The 25,315-nt window shown below is 47.4% G+C and overlaps 2 protein-coding genes across 7 annotated transcripts in view; one reads left to right on the top strand and one right to left on the bottom strand.

Moving 5' to 3' along the window:
• The window catches only part of VAMP1 (vesicle associated membrane protein 1), a 33,451-nt gene that overhangs the window by 5,467 nt on the left and 2,669 nt on the right, over positions 1-25,315 (bottom strand). The window contains exon 5 of one of the 5 annotated variants that reach the window (XM_075165531.1): positions 13,823-13,902. The exons of 1 other annotated variant lie outside the window; for it this stretch is intronic. In XM_075165531.1, the coding sequence (XP_075021632.1) occupies positions 13,865-13,902 (38 nt within the window). In that variant the 3' untranslated portion in view covers positions 13,823-13,864. Of the gene's footprint in view, positions 1-13,822; positions 13,903-17,891; positions 24,754-25,315 lie in introns of those variants that run through there. 3 more of the 5 variants (XM_075165515.1, XM_075165551.1, XM_075165542.1) reach the window with 3 other exon arrangements.
• Positions 9,614-17,060, top strand: SCNN1A (sodium channel epithelial 1 subunit alpha). Of its 2 annotated transcripts, XM_075165479.1 has the most exons (14): positions 9,614-9,768; positions 10,073-10,446; positions 10,850-11,105; positions 11,976-12,163; positions 12,957-13,057; positions 13,715-13,878; positions 14,229-14,327; positions 14,498-14,615; positions 14,875-14,953; positions 15,274-15,331; positions 15,459-15,514; positions 16,071-16,146; positions 16,363-16,674; positions 16,780-17,060. In XM_075165479.1, the coding sequence occupies exons 1-14, from the start codon at positions 9,751-9,753 to the stop codon at positions 16,798-16,800; spliced, it is 1,920 nt and encodes a 639-aa protein (XP_075021580.1). In that variant the 5' UTR covers positions 9,614-9,750; the 3' UTR covers positions 16,801-17,060. The 2 variants fall into 2 exon arrangements, with proteins under 2 accessions (XP_075021580.1, XP_075021588.1); XM_075165487.1 differs by having other exon boundaries at positions 9,751-9,768; positions 16,363-17,060.

The following is a 25,315-nucleotide window of genomic DNA, read 5'->3' as shown; positions in this document are numbered from 1 at the left end:
TGCAAGGAATCACTGCAACCCGCCTGGTAGAGGTGGGCCAGGACAAAGCATCAGGGCCAGCATTCATGGTCTCCTACTGTGCATTTCTTCCAGATCGGAAGCTTGAAGCAGCAAGCTCCATTGCAAGAGCTTGGTGTCACAGTCCTTGGTTGGATCGGTACAGTGGGCAGCAGGGGGTTCACACATGTACACAGTAAGATGACTCCCACATGGCTGCAGCTTCTTGAAAGCCCACAGACATCAGGTAGTTCTTCTCAATAGCTGGATACCTCTTTTCATAGAGAAGGTCATCCCACAGCTCTACAATGGCTGCTTCTCCCTAGCACTGCCTGCAGGAACACTGCCCTGGGTGTTCTGTGAAGAGTACGAAACACTGATCAAAGACATCTCTTCACTGTGGGTCCTGTTGCAGATGCTGTGCTCTGTGACCTCTCTTAAGTTTCTGGTTTATGTTTTCACCTTATCCTCGCCGCCTCTTCACTCATTCCTTACTATAAGCATTTGATTTCTCCCTGATTTCCTCTAGCCTCCTCCTCTCTCCTTCTCAGGGAGAGTTTAAGATGAACAGGGCAAATATATCATATCAGTGTTAATACTCTTCTTCAAAGATTTTCAGGTCAGGGACTTCCTGATTGCATGTGGTTTCTGTGGTTTATTCACCCTCTGTAGATTTCTTTTCCATGAAGCTGTCCATTCTCCAGTTGAGCCCATTCTTTAAATTCTTTAAAAATTGGCATCACATTCACCACTTCCCTCTCCCCAGGTACCACAGTGACATTAAGCATGGGTTACACACTGCCCGGAGCAGTTCAGCTATTTTATTCTTGAGTTCCTTTAGGACTCTTGAACAAATGCCATTGCTCCCAGCAAGTTGTTACTGTTCACTTTGTCAGTGTGTTGAACAGCCTTTTCCACAGCCGCTTCTATTTCAGACGTGTTCATTGGCGAACCCCACCCTGCTGAAGAATGCGTTCTGCCACGATGATCTCGTCACTCAACACTTAACACAGATGCAGAGATTTCGGCAATAGCCTGATCTCCCCTGTGCACTCCTCTCATAGCCTGATCACCAATTTGCCCTTCAGAACATCTGCCAGGTTCCTGATACGTTTCAAGAAAGATCTAATGTTAGTTTTGATTCCTTTTGCTAGTTGCTCCTTGAAGCTTTCTTTGACCTGACTTACTGTCTTTCTACATGCAACATGCCAAAGTTTATATCATAGAATCATAGAATCATAGAATCATAGAATAGTTTGGGTTGGAAGGGACCTTTAAAGGTCACCTAGTCCAACCCCCCTGCCGTGGGCAGAGACATCTTCAACTAGATCAGGTTGTTCAGAGCCCCGACCAACCTGACCTTGAATGTTTCCAGGGATGGGGCATCTACCACCTCTCTGGGCAACCTGTTCCAGTGCTTCACCACTCTCATTGTAAAAAATTTCTTCTTTATATCTAGTCTAAATCTACTCTCTTTTAGTTTAAAACCATCCCCCCCTTGTCCTGTCGCAACAGGCCCTGCTAAAAAGGTTGTCCCCATCTTTCTTCTAAGCCCCCTTTAAGTACTGAAAGGCTGCAATAAGGTCTCCCAGAAGCCCTCTCTTCTCCAGGCTGAATAACCCCAACTGTGTCAGCCTTTCTTCATAGGAGAGGCGTTCCACCCCCCTGATCATTTTTGTGGCCCTCCTCTGGACCAGCTCCAACAGGTCCATGTTTCTTGTGCTGAGGGCTCCAGAGCTGGACGCAGGACTCCAGGTGGGGTCTCACCAGAGCAGAGCAGAGGGGCAGAATCCCCTCCCTGGACCTGCTGGCCACGCTCCTTTTGATGCAGTCCAGGATACGGTTGGCCTTCTGGGCTTCGAGCGCACATTGCTGGCTAATGTCCAGCTCTTCATCCACCAGTACCCCCAAGTCCTCCTTGGCAGGGCTGCTCTCAATCCCTTCATCCCCCAGTCTGTATTGATACCGGGGGTTGCCCCAACCCAGGTGCACAACGCTGCACTTGGCCTTGTTGAACCTCATGAGGTTCACATGGGCCCGCTTCTTGAGCTTGTCCAGGTCCCTCTGGATGTCATCCTGTCCCTCAGGCTATCCTTCTCTAGTTTTCCCATTTGTAGACAACTTCAGCTTTTTTTGATAGATGCTCTTTGTGACTTCCCTTACCCCACTGATCAATGGTTTCTGTATCCCACATGAAAGGTGTTCATCCCATTTTTCTTGAGCATGCCTGGTTAGTAAGGATGGCAAAGGGTGATAGAGAGTGAATTCAGGCGATGAAGGTGAAAATATAAAAGGGGTCATACTTTTGGACAGACAGAAGGAAACAGTTGTAGTAGGTGTTGGTACAGGCCATCAATACCGGGCAACAGGTCAAAATTACAAAGGCTGCCAAAGCAGAATGGGAAGAAGACAAGTGGCTGGAAAACAAGAGGTAGAGGGCAGGATGTTAGTAGCAGTGAAGACATCAGGTGGGAAAACAGGATTACGACCCTGAGCCTTGGGATGTCACACTGAGAGGGGGAGTGAGAAGTAAGAGGCAACAGCAACATTGCCCCAACAGGTACAGTTGATGTAGCGATGCAGTGTTACAAGAGGTGGCAGAAGGGGTTAGGGATGACAGTGAAGAGTAGTGGCAGGAAGGATTGTATGGTACAGGGACATGTGGGGGTCAAAGCAATGACTGCCAGCGAAGTAGGGCAGCACTGGACAATGTTGGGGGACAGCCGAGGAGAGGTCCAGAATGGTTGGGCCAACAATGATAAGGTGCAGCAAAGGAAGGTAAAATGACTGTAAAAGCAGGAAAGGCAATACGTCACTGTTCTAAGAGTTTGTAGACTAAATTCAGCTTCCTGTGCTGCGAACTGTCTGGCATGAATCATCCTCTGGAAGATATGTCATTTGCCAGCACGTATTTTGGTGTCACTAGGCAATGCAGGCCTTCCCACCACAACCAGGTGCAGTTCGTGGGGCAGGAAGGCATGATTTTCTTCTTTTTCTGAGTTCATTCACTGCTGTTCTTTCCATTCAGCTCCTGCTCCTTCCTCTGTTTTCAACAGCATTTTTTACCATTTTCTCTTCCTCTTTTTCAAGCGCTTCTCAAGTCATTGCTGTTTTTCTCTTCTTTTGTACTTTTGTATGTACCCAAATCATATTCACACACCTGCCCTCCCATGAAATACCATCAACATCTTCTTAAGTCCTTAGCATGAAAGATCAATTGCCTCAGCTAATAAATATGCGCAGCCTCATACCAGGAGGTATGCTGCAAATACTTTGAGATCCTTCACTGGCAGGGGATTTGGAAGGCAAAAGGCCCTAGACTCTGTGAAGTGGACCATTTTTCAAGCTACAGGGGAAGATTCTTTCTCTCAAAAAGACCCCCAGCAAAATCCACCACCCGCCCCGACCCCATGTGTCTTACTTGAAGAAAATCCCTTCCTGACCCCAAAATTTGCCCAGGAATATAAACTTCTTGATATGTGAGATGTATCTGAAACAGTTTCAGTCTTGATATATAGTTAAAAGAAGAAGTGACAGAATGGGACAGCAACTATAATGAAGAAATCTCACTCTTCTCGGTATCACTAGAAGTGGTCACATGGCTTGACTAAGATTCATGTTTTGTTGGCCAACCTCTTCTGCTTAAAAGAAAGCATGAAAATCACAAAAAAAAAATTATCAAGCTACATCATGAAAAAAATTCAGGTTCTTTGCCTCATGAACCATTCCAGAGCTTCAGGTCACTGCTAGCCTGAGATCTTCTGAGGGTTCATAGTGCCTGGGAAGACATAAAACCTCTCAAGCAGAGGAATTAATTGAATACATCTGAACAATCAAAAAGGAGATGGGAAAGGGGGGTGATGCCTTCTGCTCTGCCTTTTGAGAAGGGTGTGGTGGGAAGTGTTCCCTCAAGCCATTTGGCTATGAAATCTGGCCTTACCCATAAAAGAAATGGGATTTATGGATTAACTTCTCTTCTTAAGGGCTTAATTCCCTGTGGATTCCCCTTTTGAGGGCATAACTTCTTACTTATATTCCAGAGGAGGAGAAGATCACCACCACCAGCGCAGAGCCAAGAAGCAGAAGCAACACGAAGCCACGGAGGTGGAAGTGACCGAGGGAGGTACCTGGAGAATTACGTGGGGCAGCGGCAAAACTGGAGGTAAACATCAACTAGGTTGTCCTAACATCAGCTCTAGCAAAGCTCCAGCTGGGCAGCACCAAGCGCATGTGCCTATCAAGCAAACGCCTGCTGTGTTGTGCCGGGTGCTGCCTTGGGCTCAGAGGGTGACCAGGTCATCTCTGCTGGCAGGGGAGCAGGTGTCAGAAGAAAAACTGGTCTGAGGTGGCTGCATCTGCCTCGAATTCCCAGAAACACGCAGGAGAGATCACAAAAGGGGTGGGGACACAGGCCTGGGGAGTCAGGTGGTTGTGATAATAGTTATATTGTTAGGGCTGGAATGAGGAAATTAAAGATTTCAGCTGGGGAGAACAGGGTGAGGGGAATTCAAGGAGGCTCCATCTTGATCTCCCTGCTCATTAATTGCCCCTCAGGACAAAGCAGCCAGAGAAATCGCTGGTTTTGACATCCAGTCCTATAGCTTTGCTCTCCGCTGGTTCAGCCTGGACTGCACACCCAGCTTCCAGACGGGCATTAATCTTAGCTTAGCTACACCAGTGGGTGGGAATTTTCATCTGGCCATTTCCACAGTCGATCCTATTGCAATAGGACTGGATCGAGATCAGTATCTGATAAGCTGTCGATCTGGCTGAGTGATCCTACATGGGACCCTGGCTATAGGGAATACGCAGCAGAGGTAGAGCTTGAAGGCCCATTTTCAGCACTCAGTGATTTTCTCATGGAGGACAGGTCACTCGTAGCAAAGGTGGCCCCTGATTCAGACACAAAGTAGTAGGCTAGCGTACCACAGGGTCTGGGTCACCGGGCTGCTTCAACACCCAAACTGATTCAGGAGGTAATACCCCTCGCCCTGCAATACAGACCACAGATGGGAAAGAGCTACGTTTTTCAGGAGCTAATTCAGATTTGCCAGCTGAGGCAGAGCATGAGCAGCCACTCTACAGGCTCTCCTCTGGGCTTCGTACTGCACTGCAATGTGCAAACAGCAACGAAAGAGGATCCATTCAGGTTTTCTGGAGTTCATTCATGCTAACTTCATTCTCCTAGGAAGAGAGACTCTTCCCCGTGGGTTCCCTCCACGCAGTTTCCAGCAGGATTTATTCGGTCCTACAATATTATTTTCATGAGCTCTACCCTATAGTCTCCCACCTTTCATACTGAAAGATGGGGATAACACACACTGCTTCGGTTTTCCACCAGGGCTCCCTTTTGCCTCACCAGAATGGCTCTCTGCAGCCGCTCTGCTCCTACAAGGTAAATATGAATAAATGCTTTGAAAAGCAGCCTCCTTGGGACACAAAGGTGTGGGAGTGCGTACACGGACATGCTCTTGCTGCTGTAGTATCCCTGGCCATTTGGGACAGACACCACTGCTGCCTGGCAGGTTACATCAGTAGCAAGGGAGAAGGCATTCAACAGCCCATTAGATTGGTTTGCAAATCCCTGATGGCTTTTTCATAACGATCCCCTTCAGAGATCATGACCTCTGCCTCAAGGGAGACCACGAAACCTGGGTAAATAATTCGCCACTGAAAAGCGACAGCAGTACATAGTGTAGCCTCACGTCCACCTATCTTTATCAGCTACAAGGATGGTGTTTCTTTGGCCAAACACTTCAGTTAAACTTATAGCACCATTCATGCTGCTATTTCTTGACAGTTTGGGTTACTAGTTTTAATGCAGAAAAATATAATCAGCTGTAGCCAATCCAGAAATAATCCAGAAATAATCACTGGCTTCTACCTTGCAGCAGAAGGTAGAATTGCATATACATATGCATATACATACAGAACTGTACAATTGCATATATGCATATACAAAAGAACCACACTGATCTAGGGTCTTTCAAGTAGTTAAAAAACGTGTATAATTTGTTATACTCAGGACTGATCAAGTATTGGAGAGAGACCTTTCTTTTTTTCCCACCACAGTAGCACTGTGTTGAAAAAAGTTTGTTCTATTTTAAAATGTTGTGTGCATTCACATTCCTACCCGGGCAGATAATAGACATAGCTGGTAAGGAAACATTTCAAATTTGATGCCATAAAAAATGATTCATGTTTACTCAAAGGTTGCTCAGTAGCAATAAAAAGCAATCACGCGTTCAGCTTGTGAAGATATAATATACAGAAGCACTGCCTGGAACAACAGAGCGCTTCCCATTTCAAAAGAGAAGGACCTAGTGACAAGCATCTGAAGAAAAAGGATCTTTTCAGTATAAAGCTCCTTGGATTCAAAATGTTATTAGACGTGAAGTAAATACTGTGAATCAAAACTTCCAAAAAGGGTTTGTAGTGCCTGATGGAAGACCTTTCGTCCTAATGCAAGACTCGGGATTTCAGAAGACCATTTATCCTATAATTGCTGAGCCTGAATGGGAGTGGGGGAAATAACCATCAGTGTCAACACCAGTTCCATCAGGTGTGACTCACCTTGATAGGTCAATACATCGACTAAATATCCAGAAACCTGTGGATGGGCAAAATGCTCAGAAGACTCTTGCAGTGAGAGAAGTTCGAGACAGGAGTGTATCTAATCACCTAAAATATCAACAGGAGCTGCTCTCACGAACTACACTCATAATCCCACGTCACTATCTTCTATCACAGTGAAGCGTGCCTGAACAAAATGGTACCATTTATGATTGACAATCTTGGCCAGACGATGGCCACTCGAGTGATCTAGTTCATCTACACATTGGAAGAAAAATAGGACAAAAGCTGGGAAGATGTAAATAAAAAAAAATCTGAAGAGTTAGCAAATTCTCATGTTCTGCAAATGGAGATTGAGACTGGCAGCTGAGAAGGCAACAGGAGATTTGTTGTTTGTGTTGTTTCAAAAGTATTTGGGGAATCAAGTGGTAATTTTGGTTGTAGGAATGTGAAAAACAAATTTTTGGTTGCTTTGTGAGTTGGCAATCAACGTGCACATCTGTGTGACCACGGGAAGGTAAGGACTTTAACAAAGCCACGGCCAAAGCGTGATATTCACATGACTGAAACGACTGGAAGTCACCTCAGGGCTGATACGTGCTCTGAGGTGTGCCGCAGCAGCCGATAACGTACGGCAGCCTGAGCAGCTCACCGGCATGAGAAAGAGGGAAAGGAGAATTTTTTAGATCACAGCTGACACAGCAGCTGGAAACAGTGAAAGAGCCAGCGAGTGTTTTTTTAATTCTTAGGAAAAAAATACAACATATGTTAAAAGTCTTCTGAAAAATAAACCAAATACGTATCTAGATGTGCATATAGAGACACATAGATATATGACGTAAAAATAAAACATACAGTACACGCACCCACACCCTAATTATCTGCTATTCTTGTCCAAACTGGCAGAGACCAAAAGTTCTCCCAAACAACATGGTGATGGAAATTGTCAGCCATGACAAAATGCTGAGAAAATTGCTTTAGATTGTCATTCGGATACAGCAAATCAGTCCAGATGTTTGAGTTTTAAATTATTCTTCAAGTCACAAGAAATCAAAAAATGTAAGTTACCTTTGTCTCACACCCAGAGGAAAGGACTGTGTTTCTGAACTCATTTGCAAAGATCAACGGAAGAGAGTTTAAAATGTTTTTAAATACTGTGGAAATCAGAGAAGGCCTAACTATCAGCGCTACCAAATTCAGCTGTAGTTGCTTTGTGGGTGCTGTTAACTTAAATGAGTATAAAATGGGCATTTTCAGGGGCAAAATCATTTTTGTCATTCCAGTAAGACAGAGGCACAATTCCAGTAAGAGAGAGGCAGTTTTGGAGGATGGTCTGTTAGTGTAACTGAGTAATTTCAGGAAATTACGGTAATGTAAGTCAAGCAAGTTATAAACATGCTCTCTGTGAAGTGCCTGGATTATTGCTCCATAGGTTACACCGGTAATCGTAACCGCCGATGCTGCGTAATTGTTAGTACCTCTGTGTATGTTCACAGGGTTTAAGGCATAGGCTACAAGGCTGGTTCAAAAGGCTGATGTGCATCTTCAGGGATTCTCCAGGTCTATCTGAGTACATAAAACACACGAACGGCACAAGTAAAAAGAGCTCACATCACTCTGCTAAATGGCATCTCCTATGGCACTTCCCCAGACAGGATACGGAGCTGCATGGACAGTCAGTCCGACCCAGAAGGGCATTTCTAATGCTCTGATGAAACTGCTTTGTAATAGGCATTTGATACAATATTAGTTTATTCCCCCCATCCCTCCCACCTTTTGCAACTCATCTTTGATCAAAGCTCAAAATAAATTACTTGAGATATAATGAAATTTAGAACTGCAAAAGAAACAATGCTTTTGCTTTGCATTCCTTTTTGTCATGGAATGGAAGGAAAGCTCTAAGTTGTGGCTGTAGGTTTGTAACAAGCAGCTGTCACAAGGCTGTTCCTGGCACGCTGTCACTTAACTACTGGCCTCAGAAGTGTACTCCTTGCCATTTCAAGCATGGTATTTTGCAATATGAAGAGGTAAAAGTGGCTGTGTATTTTGAGTCACTAACCAAACCACTGCTAACTCCAATAAGGATCGAAATTCAGTGACAGATGACTCTGAACAAGGACTGATCTGAAGGAGGTACTCATAAAGGAAAAAAAGAAGTGAAAACCTCAGACAGGTTTGGGAGAAAATCATTTGGAGAAAGGATTGGGAAAGAGGTTGCACTCTTACAATGGCAGGGGGATGTCGTGTTTGGGTATGGGTGTTCATTTCTGTGGTCTGAGGAAACGCTGCAAGGCTTTGGGTAATGACGGGAAGCCTTAATTTCTCAGGCACAGACCAGTGAAACATGTTCCCGCTCATGGTTGGGCCAGGTAGTTCTGGATACTAAAGATTTCTTTAGTTAATGAACCGGCAAAGGCGATGCTACCTCATGCGTATCACCGAGTCGCCACCAGCCTTCTCTGCCCCAGCCCCATCCCTCTTGCAAAACTCGCCAAAAAAACTCTCCATCTACCTCGGCTTTGCCCTTGAAAAGCAAAATTTGGCCTTTAAAGCCACGTACGAGCCCTCACCGCCGGGGTGTGCGCACCCCATCCGCGGGCAGAGCAGGGCCCTGCCGCCCCCGGGAGGCCGGGGGGGTCCCGGCCGGCCGGGGCTGCCTCCGGCTGCCCTTGGTACGGGCGCTGCCAACTTTACTTCTGCATCGCTTCTGCTCGCTGGGACGCCGCGTCCCCGCCGGGGGGAGCCGGGAGGAGGAGGAGGAGGAGGGACAGGCTGTTCCGCAGCCGTACCCGGCCGGGGCAGGGCTCCCTTCGGGGACGACCTGGGGGGGCCCCGGTGCCCGCCGGCAGCGCGGCCGCCGCGCCTTGAGCCCCGCCGGCGCCGCCAAGGTCACCGCACCGGCGCGTCCCCGGTGCCTCGGCCGCCGCTTCCCGGCCGCGGACACTTGAGAGTTTAAAGAGGCTTTTCTTCCCCGGGAGCGGCGCCGGGGGGAAGGGGCAGGGGCAGGAGGAGGAAGGAGGGGCGGGCGGGGAGAGGCTGGCAGGGCAGGAGCCGGGCGGGGTGCTGGCTCGAACTGGAAAGGAACCGGTCCCAGCCCAGCCGGGGAGGCTGCGAGAGAGCCGGCAGCGCTCGGGAAGAGCGCACCGGCCCCGGCCCCGGCCCGAGCAGCCGCCGCCCGCCATGGGCACGGCGCCCCGCGTCAGTCCCGCAGCCCCGGCGGGGCAGGGGGGGCCGGGCCGGGGGCGCGGGTGTGGGAGGGCAGCGGGAGCTGTTTGGTGGGGAAGGGTCTGTCCCCGTGACACCTGTGGGAGGGGAGGACGGGGGCGGGGTAGTGCCTGGAAGGCTGGGGATCTGCAGCCTGAGATGGGGGTCAGGGAGGAGGGGGTGAAAGCACCAAGATTTGGGGATAGACAGCGATGCAGAGCCAGGTTTTGCACCGGGCACGGCTTCCCAGAGCCACGATCTTGCAGGGCTACCCCCTAATTCTGAGTTTGTGCTGTAGGGTGGGTCTGTGAAGATGGGGAAGATGCCAGAAGGGGAGAAAACGAGGCAATGTAAGCAAGAAGAGGAGCAGCAGCAGAAAGAAGAGGAGCAGGAGGGTCTTATTGAATTCTACGGTTCCTATCAGGAGCTATTCCAGTTCTTCTGCAGCAACACGACCATCCATGGGGCTATCCGCTTGGTGTGCTCCAAAAAGAATAAGATGAAGACAGCCTTCTGGTCCGTCCTCTTCTTTCTCACCTTCGGCTTAATGTACTGGCAGTTTGGGATCCTCTACAGGGAGTACTTCAGCTACCCTGTCAACCTCAACCTCAACCTCAACTCCGACAGGCTGACTTTCCCAGCCGTGACGCTGTGCACCCTCAATCCATACAGGTAAGAAATAGACTCCCAGAGCTGTCGACTGCCTTGACTTTTGCGGCCGTAGGATAAAAGCATGTACTCTTGTTCTCCTCATGGTCCTTGGCTGTCCCCTTCTGTAGGAGTGCCAGTGGAAAGGATACTTTTCACAGGCCTTTGCTGCTGCAGGGCATTCACAGTAAGGCATGTTAGTTTAGGCAGCTCTACTTGGTGGAGTGTGTTAGCAGGCTGCACTGTAAACTGCCACAGGGCAAAAGCAGATGCGTTTACTTCTCTCCTACAAGGATGGTAGCCTCCAGCAAGGGGTTGGATTTGCAGCTGGCGTGTCCTGAATCACGCGAGCAAACTTTGTCTTATTCAGAGCTGTTTATGTGCATCGAGCCCTAAACCTGCAGGCTCCTCTCTCCCCCCCATACAGATACAGTGCCATCCGGAAGAAGCTGGATGAGCTGGACCAAATCACCCATCAGACACTGCTAGACCTTTATGACTACAACATGTCTCTGGCACGAAGTGACTGGTCCTCTCTGTCCACACGAAAGCGTAGCTCAAGGAGCCTGTTCCATCACGTTCAGCGCCATCCGCTGCGAAGGCAGAAGCGGGATAACTTAGTTAACTTGCCAGAGAACAGTCCCTCAGTGGACAAGAACGACTGGAAAATTGGCTTTGTTCTGGTGAGATCCCTAGATATCCTGTGTCTTACCCACTCCAGTCTCTGCCTAGCTACTTCTGTCTTGTTAGACCCTTGGCCATGCCCTTCTCTACCTAGAAGTCTGATTAAGCTGCACTGGCTTTTGCTAACGACAGATAAAGATAGAGCTGAATCCTCTGCCCAATACAATCCTGCTCCCCAAGTCCTGTCCCTGTCCATGTGGGCCCTAGGAGACTTGTCCACGTCAGTGCCCATCTTTTCCTAGGTAGGCGAGGGAAACCTTGTGCTTCCTGAAGGCTGTATCAGCCTTGCAATTGCCTTTGGAGAGACATTTATTAACCTCAACCCCAATAATAGCAAAGGGGAAAGTATTGGATGGCTGTGGGCCATGTGAAATGTGGTCATGGTCACATTTGCTCCTAGGTAGCAGCTTCTGTGCCCTAGGGTATCTGTGTTTGCATTTAAAAAGGCACTGAAAGACAGAAGCTAATCGCTTGCCAGTTAACTGAGTTCCCACAGGATCACAAACTTTTTCTGGACACACCCTGAAGGAAGGGCTCCCCATGCAAGAATTTTGGTTTTTATACCGCTTAGAATTTATGTGCTGTAGATCACCCTGCACGCCTCACTGCAGCTTGCTGCCTCCTGGGTTTTACTCAGCCGTGCTCATTCACGTGGTGTTTCCCTTCCGCCGAGGAGCTGCCCTGGTTTTGCTTTTCCCCATCCTGCTGGTCGCCTTTTGGTTGAGCGCAGGAGCCCTGCGAAGCTCTTCCACTCCCTTGGCTTCATCTTCTGCCTGTGCTGAGGGAGCACAGCTAATCCACAGCCACAGCCTCGCCTCCTGGACAAGACTTCCCTGACATGGCTGGTTTTCTCCTTCTCTTCTTAACAGTGCAGTGAAAACAACAAGGACTGTTTCCATCAGGCGTACTCCTCAGGGGTGGATGCCGTGCGGGAATGGTACAGCTTTCACTATATCAATATCCTGGCGCAGATGCCTGATGCAAAAGCCCTGGATGAGTCTGACTTTGAGAATTTCATCTATGCTTGCCGCTTCAATGAAGCAACATGTGACAAGGCGTAAGTGGTGGAAACATCCCACCAAGTCTTCCTGAAAACACCCCTATTTTGTGCCTGAGTCCAAGGGGAATCAAGAAACCCACGTTAGAGAACCTCCTTCCTAAGGTGGGATCGTTCCTTGTTCAGTTCCCGTTGTCTCAAATGATGTTTCTTGCGTATTTCCTGTGGGATGTGCTCACCAGGGTCACAGTTTCTGTGACCTGAAACTATGGACCTCGGAGGATGGTTTCTCCTTTTCCTGTGTTTCACACAACTCAAATAGTTATACTGGTACAAACCCCAGAGTGGGTACAGATGTACAGTGTAGAAGTCTCTTTATTCTACTCTCTACGGTGGTAAAGTGGTACATATCAGGAGGAGAAGAGAGAGTTGTTACAAGAAGACAGTAAAGAAAAATCCCACATCTATCCTGCCGATATTGGTCAAAAAGCTCCAAAAAGATAGTGGAATGAAACCCATCAGCAAGGGAGGAAAAGGGGTAGGAAGAGCTAAGAGTTTTGTCAATATTAGGAAGATAATACAGTAATTGCTAGTACTGCTAAAACCCATTTGGGCTCTCAAGAGTTAGCAGTATGAAAAACCTGGTGTAAAAACCTGTCCAGCTCCAGGACATTTTTTACAGCACATTTTAATTGCTTTTCCCTTTTGGGCAAGTTTACATAACAAATACTGCGCATCTGCTGTAAGCCCCTCTCCCTGCAGGTGGAAAACAGAGTTGTTCCTTTCAGAAAGCCCTTCCCCTTGGTCTCGCAGCCCTTCTCACCCCACGTGAATGTTTCTGTTCCCCTCTCAGGAATTACACCCACTTCCACCATCCCTTGTATGGGAACTGCTATACCTTTAATGACAACAGCAGCAGCCTGTGGACATCCTCGCTGCCTGGGATCAATAACGGTGGGTGAGAGGCACTCTTTGGTGAGTAAGGAGAACAGCTCAGCTCTGTTTTTCCCGGGAGTTACGGGCATCCTGCTGTGCTTAATGCTGGTGGTGGCAGATTGCAGCCCTGCTCTGGCTCGCTCAAGCTTTGTTTTCACCCACGTGGAGATGGCTGTCTCGTGGACATGGCTGTCCCTTGCTGCTGCCCCACTGAACTCTCTCTCTCCCATCAGTGCCTGATCCTTATGTTTGTTGCTCCCTCTGGACCTGTGCTGGCCCTTCCTGAAGTCCCCTGTTGAGCTGTAGTGCTGTGCTCTTGAGATTCTTCTCTTCACCTCCTCCTTCCCCATTCTCCTGTTTCCAGCAGCTGACCTGTTTGTGTTCCCAAACCCCCTGAAAGCTCTCTAGGCCCAATCTTCAGGCTTTTCTTCCATCCAGCTTCTTCCATCCGGCTCATGAAATCTCTCTCAATTCACAGTTTTGCTTTTTCTAAGCCACAATGAAGAAATTCAGTTTTCTCGAGCCTCTCCTGGAGCCTCCAGCTTTGTCTCTGGCCTCCCTCCTGCTTTGGTGCAGCCCTGGTTGATGTTTCTCTTCCTTCTAACCATTCTGCTCTATCTCCTCTCCTGCACAATGACCAGCCATGACCTCTCTTGCTCTCTGACATTCCCTCAGGTCTCTCTCTGGTGGTGCGCACCGAACAGAATGATTTCATCCCTCTGTTGTCCACGGTGACAGGAGCCAGGGTCATGGTCCACGATCAGAATGAGCCAGCCTTCATGGATGATGGGGGTTTCAACGTGCGTCCGGGTATTGAGACCTCCATCAGCATGAGAAAGGTGAGGAAGCAGCAGAGGTAAGAGCTGTGGACGTGAGGTTATGGGGGAGGTTTAACTTGGTGGATAGATAACAGGTGGGTTGTCATGGACCCAGTGTGTTTAAGGGAGGGGATCAATCATGTGGCATGAAGGGAGAGGAAGAAGAGCAGCTTACTGGACTAACCGAGAAGCATTTGGCTGCAATTTATCAGTGAAAGTGAACAATGAAAAGGAGGAAAGCAGGAGGAGCTGGCATCCCGAGGAAAGCATAAAGAGCAGATACTGATGGACAAGCAGTGTGTGGCATGGAAGCGTGGAAAGAGAACAGCAAAGTGCCAGTCGTTCCGTGTAATGACGGTTTGATTTTCTAGGAGATGACTGTGCGTCTTGGGGGCAGTTACAGTGATTGCACAGAGGATGGCAGTGATGTGCCAGTGCAAAATCTGTACTCGTCCCGCTACACCGAACAGGTAACTCATTATCACTGGTTCTATGCCAGCTTGTTTCCCTACTTTCCTGAAATGCTTGAGTCCCGTAACAGCCATGCTTGTCTGTGGGCTCTGTTAATAGTATGATGTGATACAGGCTGCAGTGGGTTTGGTTCCTTTGTTCAGCCTTTTCCATCTCATATGCCTCCCAGGTCTGCATTCGCTCCTGCTTTCAGCTCAACATGGTAGAGCGCTGTGGCTGTGCCTATTACTTCTACCCCTTACCCGCTGGAGCAGAGTACTGTGACTACACAAAGCACGTAGCCTGGGGTAAGTGGACAGGAGGAGTGGTAAAGCTCATGCCTACCTGAACCTGTTTGGCCCACCTCATGTCCCAGTACATCTCCTCATTGTCTTTAATGAGCTTCCTGGTGTGGGACATCCAAAAGACACTCTTGTCTTGGATGGTTAGTCCCTCTGAACTTCTTGAAGCTTGCTGAACCTTCTCTGGATTCCCCTCGCTGTCACACATCACCTTTTGTATACAGATACTGTGAGCTTACCTGGATTTACTTTCTCTGCTGCTCAGGCTACTGCTATTACAAACTCCTGGCTGAATTCAAAGCTGACGTCTTGGGCTGTTTCCACAAATGTCGGAAACCTTGCAAGTAAGTTTGATCGTCAGTCAGGTAGGCTGGGAACTCTTTATTGCTAGAGATGTTGGAAAGCATTCGCTGACCAGGGCAAAAGCTTGAGTCAATAGCTGTGCTGCAACATGAAATGGTATTTCTCCCATCAGGAAGCCGAAATGGCTGAGGAGCATCGATGTTGGCTCGGGGGTGAGCTCCCGAGGACTCTGCAGGAGCTTGGTGGGGAGTGGGCAGAACTTCAGCATGGGGGGGGAGTTTCCAGGTGTGCCTGGGGATTGAGAGACCTGGCCTTGTGGCTCCTACAGCTTCAACAGCTAACACGGCCTCTTGTCTTCCAGAATGACAGAATACCAGCTGTCAGCTGGATACTCCCGCTGGCCTTCTGCTGTCTCAGAGGTAAGGAGAGGGTTTCCTGGCTCCCCAGCACTGCTCTGACCTCCCGTTTAGTCCTTCCTCAACTGGTACTAAACCTACAGGAGGTCACTGTGATCATGTAACGCAATTTATTGCACTTTTATTTCAGGACTGGGTTTTTTACATGCTTTCACAACAGAACAAATACAATATCACATCCAAGAGGTGAGAGGCCCTAAACAGAGGTTGCATCCAAACCAGAAACTATCCCAGTGGAGTGTGTGTGTCCGGGGGTCAGAGTTAAGATTAAATCACTGATGGGAAGAGATTAGGCATGGGACCCATGGACAAGGCCAGTGGATTTGAGTCAGAGTAGAGATAAACTGAGACTTCAACAAGGACTGGGAATCCAAGTGAAGATTCTGAAAAGGGTCAGCCCCTACTATGAAAAGAGTAAGCCCCAGGCAGCTGCTGTATGGTCTGGAGTCACAGTAAGGGCTAGTGGAAGAGTGGGAAGCAGAGCCACAGAGGAGCTTGTACTTAGCCAACGTAGGATGCCACAAACATTGGGTTTCACAGTGCAGTCTCAGAAGTGCACTCTAAGTACCAAAGATTGTATTTCATGCAGAATGAGGGAACTGAGGAGATGGGGAAAAGCCTCTGGGTGGTATACGTGTGAGGAGGACAGGGGACAGAAGAGGACAGAGAAGACAATTAAGCTTGGTGAAGAAATGCGGGGATTGCGGATTTGGGGTTACTGAGTCTCATCTTTCATTTACAGGAACGGAGTTGCCAAAGTGAATATCTTTTTTGAGGAGTGGAACTACAAGACCAATGGGGAGTCTCCAGCCTTCACGGTACACGCTTTACTGCCATGTCCTCTCTAGCCACCCATTCCCCCACGATGTCCCTCCATATCGGCAGGTGTTTGTTCCAGCAGCATTGCTGGCTATCGAGTCTCTTTTCCTATGGCAGGGTGGGAGGAACCCCCCAGCACCACGGGGGCACTGCTAGTGGGAGGCAAAAGGCTCGAACAAGGGCTGGCCTCACTGCCCTTTCTCCGTCTCTTGCAGGTAGTGACTCTGCTATCCCAGCTTGGGAACCAGTGGAGTCTCTGGTTTGGATCCTCTGTCCTGTCTGTGATGGAGCTTGCAGAGCTGATTCTGGATTTCATCGCCATCACCTTTATCTTGGCCTTACGCTGGTTCCGTTCCCGGCAGCAGCTCTCTCCACCGGGAGCCCCTCCAAGCAGTCACGATAACACTGCTTTCCAAGATGAGGTGCCAGGTCTCAGTGCTCCACATCGCTTCACTGTTGAGGCTGTAGTGACCATGCTGCCATCCTACAACAGCCTGGAACCACGTGGGCCAAGCAGGGATGGTGAGGTGGGACACGAGTGAGGCAGTGGCTTATTCCACAGTTTGGATGGGTGGCAACTGGAGCAGAGGCTGCACACTTTCTCTGTGGGACCTGCATTTCCTTCTTTCTAGGGTGCTCTACCTGGACCATAGCAGAAGACTGCACTGTGGTTGGCCTGGGTTCATTGCTTTCACTACTGTAGGTAAAATCCTTCGGTCTCATAAAATACTACTGCTCTGGGGATCACCAGGGTTGAGAGTTGATCTAGTGTATGTATGGGGGAAATGTCCACTTGGTTTCTTTACACTCCTTGCATGTGAACACCTACACATGTATGCATGCTTTCTTTTCCCTGCGACAAGGATGCTGCCACAGTTCTGGTCTGTCATTAATTAAAGAGATTTGGCAGGCATGACTGGCCTCCTCTGTGGTATGACAAGGGACAGGAATGGAGTCTCAGCTGGGGTAGAAGTCTCTCAGGCTGAGCTTTGTAAAGCTTTCCCTAAGGTTGGAAACTGGTTGCTCTTTCCTAGTTCTTAATGTCCAGCTCTGATCCCAAGACCAAGCCACCCACCCTCTCCTCCCCCTGAGGAGAGGCTACTTGTATAGCCCTGAGAGATGAGACAGCCACCGACATAATCTCAATCTATATTATGCACAATACTTTGGAGCGGTGGTTGATGCTTGCTGTCACTCTTGGGTTGGGACAAAACACCCCTGGCAGAATAAGGTCTCCCTTTTTAAGCTGCCTGTGTGGCACTGGTAGATCTTAGCTGTATAGCAGCCTCCTTCCTTGTGATACACCATACACGTGTATGCTCAGCCATTTGACCATTTGCCAGAGCGTTCGGGATAAACTGATCTCTGCAAACACAGAGCTTGCTATGCATACTCTCAAAAATATCCCAGACAGTATCTCTGCTGCCATGAGATCCTGCAAAAGAGGATCAGAATAGCACAGGTCATGCAGCGCCTACTCTGCTCCCCTCATCCCTTCCCTGGTTCACCCACAGAGGCTCTGCTGAGGATTGTGAAGCACGGAAGTGCTGCAGGCTTTAATCTAAGATCCTTTCAGGGAAAGCTTTAGCCTATTGGAATGGACCACATAGGCAATGAAAGCCAGGACAAAGATGGTTCTCTTCCCAGGGACTAATTTGGGGATCTTTGCATAAGAGCGTACATCTTATTGCCTGCAGTAAGCTTGCCATACTATTTTTTACAAATACTCAGACTTCTGCTGCAATGGTGTTTACACAGGACTTTATGTGGTATCAAGAGAGCAAGGGTGATGTCCTTAACAAACAGGATTATCCACTTGACTGGACACAAACACAGATACCAGAACTTAAGCATATAGTTTAGGCAAAGGCCTGTGGTACCATGTACCCAATCACATTGCAAACAGCCTCTTTTGAATTTAAAAACTAGTTAATCATAACAAAAGAAAAACTTCAGATATTTTAAAAATTAAGGTAGATGCACTGCCCTTGGGAAGCTGGAGGATTTTACTGCAGTATATAAACTGTTGCCTAATTCTTCCCTTTGACATGTTAAACACATTCTTGTTGTACTGCTCTTGCCTTGATTACCTAAATGCACTTTTCACTTCCCAGCAGAGAGTGATTTTCTTTCTCCTCACAGACATGAACACTATATTCTTTTATTACACAAATATTCATGGTTCTTCAAGCTTTATCCCAATGCTCAGCTGATGCCCCTTGTTTAAAAGAGATGACGTATGTCTGCTGGGAATAGAAGTGAGCGATTTGGGGGGTGTCCTTCAGCAAGGGCAGCAGCCTGGCAGGAGGGAGAGCCCTGGGACTATGGGCACTTAGAGGTTTAGGAACATGTATTCCCCCTGGGAGGCCCCCACTGGAAAAAATCAGGATGTCTACAAACATGAAAAAAAAAAATCCACTTTCTGTGTTTATGGGAGATTTTAAATGAAGTAAAAACCAGACACTGGACACATAAAGCTGTTTGCTTCACAAAACCATCTCCAAGTCAAGAAAGGAGAAAGAGCAGGTGCAACATCTAAAACAGTCTCTGTATATCATAAATGTACAATGATTCATACATTGAGCATGATCTTTCCAGAATATCCAAAGAGTAAGACATGATTCTTCACATCACGCAGTACCTTGTGACAATCGTAAAACTGATGTGACCCACTGCATCAAGCATAGTTAAGTGGGTAACTAAAGGAAGATTAATCAGAGGCATGACTACTCGAAACATTAAATTCTCTTCAACATCATAAAGAAACATAGCTGTAGAAGGTGATGTATTCCCTAGGGGAAGCCTGCACCACATTATTCCTCTCTTCTGTAAAAGTGTTAAAATGCAAAAAAATGGGCTTTGACTGATGAACTCAAAGTAATGGCCCCATTCTAGGTAGCTGCAAATCCAGTGTTAAAAGCCTGTACAAACGTGAAGCTGTTATACAAGCTAGTAAATAGATTAGCCCTCCCTGTCCTGAGGATCAGTGCAAAAATCGCCATCTTGGGATAAATCAGGTGATCCTCCCAGGAACATCCCTATGCTTCTTGTAGACTGACAAGACCACAAATTACCAGCTCAACAGATGTATAGTGAACTTGGTCTGGCTGAAAACAGAGGCAAGTGCAGCGGTGCTGGAGTGAGAGTGCAGAAAATGGAGTGTGTCACTGAGAATGTGAAATACTACAGAAAAGGGGAGAAAGTGTACATTTAGAGGGATTCGTCAGTCAGCAAAAGGCAAATTAAAGGTCTGAGCTGGAGTGAATTTGTACAAGAGGAGAAAGTTGAGTGGATGTAAATGCTCAGTAGTCATAGGTATGTTGGAAGCATCGCACAGTTATGTGGAGGACACGGGAACATACAAAGAGCAGCTCTATGTTGTAGGACACTGAAGAAAAACAAGTTGTGTCTTTTCGGACTGGGAGCATCTGTCATGCAGGGGGAGGTAGAGAAGTAGGAATACAAGTGCTTGAAGGGGGAAGGGAAGTGCAGGAGAAGAAAGACCATTTTGTGGGTAAGTTGGAGTATTAGAGTGGTTTGTTTTGCAGGAGTAAGCAGCACAGAAGTGGGTAGTTCCACGCACTTAAGAAGAATGACGATGAGAAAAAGGAAGGTTTATACGATGGGGAAATTAAGAGGAGGAAGAGGGATGAGCGTTTAGGAGCTTAAAAATAATAGCAGAGGATTTGTGGAAGTGTTTGATGCTGCTGAAATACAAGGCAAGAGAGGTGAGCTCTTTTGGGACGTGGAACAGCCCACAGAGACAGGGTATAAAGGGCCCCAGTGTCTGTTGTGGTGGCAGAGATTTGCAAGTTGATTGAGGGCTAAGAGCATTTGGAAGTCATGTGCTAGCCAAGAAAAGGGATACAGACAGTCTGGGAAATGTAGGGACACTCACATTTCTGAGGGTTCCAACTGAGATCAGATGAATTTGGAGGATGTGAGAACCCCTGAGAAAGGTTAGAGTCTAGTGGGACTAGGGAAATGGAGAGAAGTATCAGAAGAAAGGGAAGAATGGGCCAGCCCCTCCAGGAAGGATGAAAACTAAGCACAGGATGGTTGAGAAAGCAGGGAACAAAAGGACAGAGAGCTGCAGGCAGGCATACCCTGCTATCTGCTATAAACTTGTTCCTTAAAAGTGTGACAGTCGCAATTTGACAGATGCCAAAACTATTTTTTTCCCTAAGAATTAAGGTAATAGAGGACATGCACGGAAGTACAACATAAGTGTAAGTGTCTAGAGAAGCTAGAAAATGAGAAAACCATCGCTTCAGAAAATAAGCAATACATTTAGAAGAATTAAGATCTGCTTGCTGGAGTACTTAGAGAAGCTGGACAGATAGGTTGGTCTGCACAGATTGAGGTCAAACCTAGAAGGAATTTGAGGGAAGGGTTACCAGGCTCTTGGGACAGGCTCAATAAAATCTAAGGGGTGGAGATATGCTACATCAAGAAACGAAAAGGGCAGCAGTGCTGTTGGTAAAAGGACAGAGGGGAACCACAGAGATCAGGAATACACCAGAGGGATGGCTGTGTTCTGTCCTGCAGATCTTTATACTTACCAATGTGCGGTATTTAAAGGGGTCTTGTGAGCACAAGAGAGGAAAGCGCCTTCAGCTTCCCAAGTACTTGCTTAAAGGCAATGAACTAAAAAACCTTAGTATCTGGAGATTATGGCAAATTCATTAAAAAAAAGAAGTACAAGGGCTTTTGGAAAAGAAGCCTGGCAGGAGAAAATGAAAAGAAAGAGTCATTTTGCCCTTTGCAAGAATCATTTAGTGGTTCTATGCACTGAAGGAAAGGATGTTATGGGGCTGTTCATACTGGAAACTGCGGAGCAAATAACGGTGTTCTGGATAACTATCTCTGGCAAAAAATAGGTCAAAGATTATCAGAAGCATGGAGGCTGAAGTGCAACCTTATTTTGGCCTGTAAACAGGGGAAGTTTTGTGAAGGGACCCAGTTACTTCTTCCAAGAGGAAGCACTGTAAGTAACCTGGAAGAAACACTGCACCGAATTAATGTATCCAACAGCACAGCTGAGTTGCCTGTTTTGTAAGACCTATATCCTTATCTGTTACACCTCTCAGAGAGTAAGTATTTGCTTAGAGGTCAGAACAAAGATAAAACCTCTGTACTTCCCCATTATTGCCTCTCTTCAAGTTACGGCTTCCAACCCCAGTGGATACATCAGAGTAGGGACCTCTGTCGCTTCACAGGGAAGCTAGGTCCATTAAACAAGTGTTGATGCTGTATTCCTACTCTGAAGAAAAATCTTCTGTCTTCCCCACCATCATTTGGTTACTCTCCAGCCGAGACAAGAAAACAAACCCCCCCACTGATGAGAGCATGCAGCCTACTTTGATTAGTGCACAGAAACCTCAGGGAAGGCCAGAGCAAGGCCTAGGGCATCTAGAAACGTGAAGGTTTAAGGCATCGCCATTTAAGAGCAGGAAGTTGAGGCTTTTCCCCCACCAAATCCCAAGGTGTCAGGATGAAGCAGCTGATATGGGAGCTACATGTTTAAAGGCAGAGCTTGAATTTCTAATTAGACATATGAAGAACTACTCTGGCAAAGCATTGGCCTTGCTTTTAGCGCACATTTAAAACCATGTTTTGTCCAGAGGAGCAGCAGAGGTGCTGATGCTTTAAAGGATGGCACCTTCCATCAGGTGAGTTTCCAGCAGAGCATGGTACTTTAAACACCTACCAGAGGATTTATGGTTAGACAACACAACTCTTTTTGCAAACTTGCACAACATGACTCATGAGTTGGGCACAACCCTGGGGCAACTTTCAGCAGCGTGTTCAGCCCCAGCTCTGTGCTCCAGAGCAGCTGGCCAGCTTTGGAGACTGAGCACTCAAGTCCCTAGGTTTGGCTAGGGACTTAAGACACTCTGTAGTCAACGGTCTGGAAACACATCTGTTCTAACAAGGATTTTTTCCTACACCCCTACATGAGCAAGGCTGAGAACTAACTGGAAGACAACACACAACTTGGCAAGAATTGTGGCATGACTAGTTCATTCAGGTTGTGCAGGCCTGAAGTTTAGTCTGTACATGCTGCTTTAATCCACCAGCCAGTCCAGACACCCTCCTTTCCCAGGAAGGCTTTCATCTTTGAAAGAATTAGCCTAGCTGCACTGCTCCAAATTCACCATTGACCATACATTGTTCTGGTATGATTCTGGTGATGTTTAAGGCTGGACAAAGATTGGTCGTAAGGGAATCACAAGCCACAGGGAGTACTGTTTTACAACCTAGTTTGTAACAGCAGGGGCAGATAGAAGGGCACAAGTACCTCATTCTAAAATAAGTCTGCACTGGACAAAGCTCCATCATTTCTTTTTAATGAGTTTCCAAGTGTACAGTGAAGCAAAACAAGGAGGCACTTACCTTTATTCCAGCCATGCTCCAAGATATGCTGTGAACAGCATCCTACTCTTGGAGGTCATTTGGATCATGAACAAATGTCCCAACACCAACGGAGCATTTTTTCTGGGTTTAAGGACCTGAGGATAAGTTATTGAAACCCAAAGGCAGCACAGCCTGAGGAACTAGAGCCATCCGCAACACACCCTCCCATTCAGGGGACTACCTCCCCAACCGTTACACAGTGGCCAGACATTTGGTGGATAAAGGTAGAGTTAAACAAGGCAGCCTCTTCACCCAGAGCTTCTGGTCCATACATCTTGTTACAGACTTACCACAGGGTCAGTCCAGCACACAGTTCCAGTACAACTGGAACTCACATCATTGCAATGGAAGACCACCCACTGCTTTGAGGGCCAGAACTTCAGGTGTGTGTATAGTATGGGAGTGACAAAAAAAATGTTCCAAGAAGAGTTTGGTATCCCAACCCCTCCCCACCCACTGACAGACCAGACAGACTCAGTAAGGTGGTGAATTGTGTTTCTTAGAGACTATTTAAAGTACATGAGCTGATTACTATAACATGCCAGAGGAGATTACAGTTGTGTTTATAGAGAAAGGAAATAAACTGCACGTGCGTGAGTGGCTGTAATGCTGCGCACAGCAGAGTCCCTTGCTTTTACTCAGAGGGCCTTGGTGATTTTTTTTTTTGCCCATGCATAGAGACACAAAGGAGGGGAAGGGGAGCAGAAGCAGAGGCAACATACAACATCTAAGAGAAAGAAATGGAAGAGACAGCCTAGAGGGACCTTGGCCCCCAGAGGAACAGGAGGAATGGGGCACCAAAGGCTTGTTTAGAAGAGTTCAAGAGAATTGCTGATCTGGGGGCCTCAAGCTTGTATGCCCACCCCCTAAAATGATAGCAGTAAGTAGTACAAGCAGGCCCTGGCTCCTCTTCAGTAGATGCACTTCTGACCATCCATCACATCTCAGTTCCACAGGGAATTAGGGAAGTGCTCAGGGGACGAGGGCTGCTTCACTCCAGATCTTCATCTCTGCCCTCACCCAAGGTGGAGAGGGATGGAATTGCAGGGAGATGAACTCAGCGCAAATGAAATGCTGGGGCATGGAAGTGAGCATGCAAAATCTAGCCCCTTCCCAGATGCCCTGTGAGGAGGAAAGGGGCTTCCCCAGCACACCCAATGAAACAAAAAGCATCTGCTCCTCCCACCTTTTGTACTTCACTCCCATCTGGGAACTCCAGTGATGTTCTCCCCTGCCTCCTGCCACCATCTTAAGCCTAGACAGATCCCAGTGTATTCCAGAACTGAGGTAGAGCTTCCTAAATTAAAGTAGTGCCCTCTTTCCAGTCTAGATTACAGGCTACAGCTCAGCTTGTAAAAAAAGACGAGATGCGCATTCCTCAGAAGACTCTGCATAAACTGAGGAACAGCTCATTTAACCCCAGGTTTGACAACACATTCAAGCAATTCAGGGCTCTTGTTATCTTTGAAGGAGAACAAGAAGATTGCTTACAGAAAGCCACAACATTCAATGCTGCAAGTTTACTTCCAGCAGAGACCATCTTGGATCTAAATTCAAGAGAACCCATAATATGTAGGAGGATTTCAGTTTGATAGGCAAGATCTCTAGAGATCCAAGCTGCCAAACTGGGACATCTGATGTCATTCCGCAATACCCACGCCCAGAGCAGCATTTCCCTTTGCATCCCTAGCTAACCATTCCGAGTATTTTTTAACTCCGGCTGAAAGTTAGGGCTTTGTGGCAACAGAAACAGAACAGGTGTTCCTTAATCTGAAAGCTGCGTGGCTCATTCAGTCTCATCTGAAATACCTCAAGTCTCCTCCACCTTCGTCTGCTATGTAGTAGGCTTCCTTTGACATTCAACCCAGTAACACAAAAGCAAAACACCCATTTCCACTCCCACTCTGCCACTACCCCAAAGTCTTCCAGAAAGCTACAAGATAGTAGAAACCCACAGGGTCCTGGCTTGTGTCTGCATAGATGAAAGGAATATTTGACACCCCCCACCACACTCCCTACTGTTTGTCTTTTGTTCCTTCTGGCAGGAGATTTTGCTCCTACACATGCCTTTCAGATAGTAACAAAACTCCTCTCACTTAACTGTGTTTAGTCTGTTGCACTTGACTGAGGTAATCATGTAGGCTCTTCTTTATAACAACTGAAACAGCCATGTTCAGACAGCAAATAATCTGAAAATAAGGACAGGCAGAATAAATTGTTTCTTTAAGTGCTCATCTCTCCATGGCTAGAAAAATCTAGATGACTACATCCAGCTCAGTCAGATGGCTCACAGTGACTGACCAACACAAACTAGCCTTTATTTCAGAAGCTCAGTGAAAAGCTTAAGTCATGCTGCCACTCTTTTTAGGCAGAACACTAGAGAATCTCACATGCTGAAGTCCTTCATCCCCAAAGGCACTGCGTTAAGGCATTCTTATTTTGCTAGAGTCCACACAGGCACTATTTGACAAGCTCGCACCCAAAAATAAACCACAAAAATTCCCTGCAGAAGAGCAGGAACAATAGCTACCCACTCCTCCTCTACTTCCCTTTCCTCTAAACTCAGATGACCCTCCCTAAAGCTGCAGCAGCTGTTGAAGAGTCTAACCGCATTCAGTAGAGCGCTTCAGAGTCCTATACAGAAGACAAATTAAAACCAATAAAGAAATCAATGAAGAAGCTAGGTGGAAAGGAAGGGAAGGAGAGATTCAGGGGCAAGAAGAGACAGGCAAGGTGACAGGGGGACAGTAG

Source organism: Calonectris borealis, chromosome 1, assembly GCF_964195595.1.
Source record: "Calonectris borealis chromosome 1, bCalBor7.hap1.2, whole genome shotgun sequence".
Taxonomy (NCBI): domain Eukaryota; kingdom Metazoa; phylum Chordata; class Aves; order Procellariiformes; family Procellariidae; genus Calonectris; species Calonectris borealis.
This window is presented reverse-complemented; position numbering and strand designations above follow the sequence as displayed.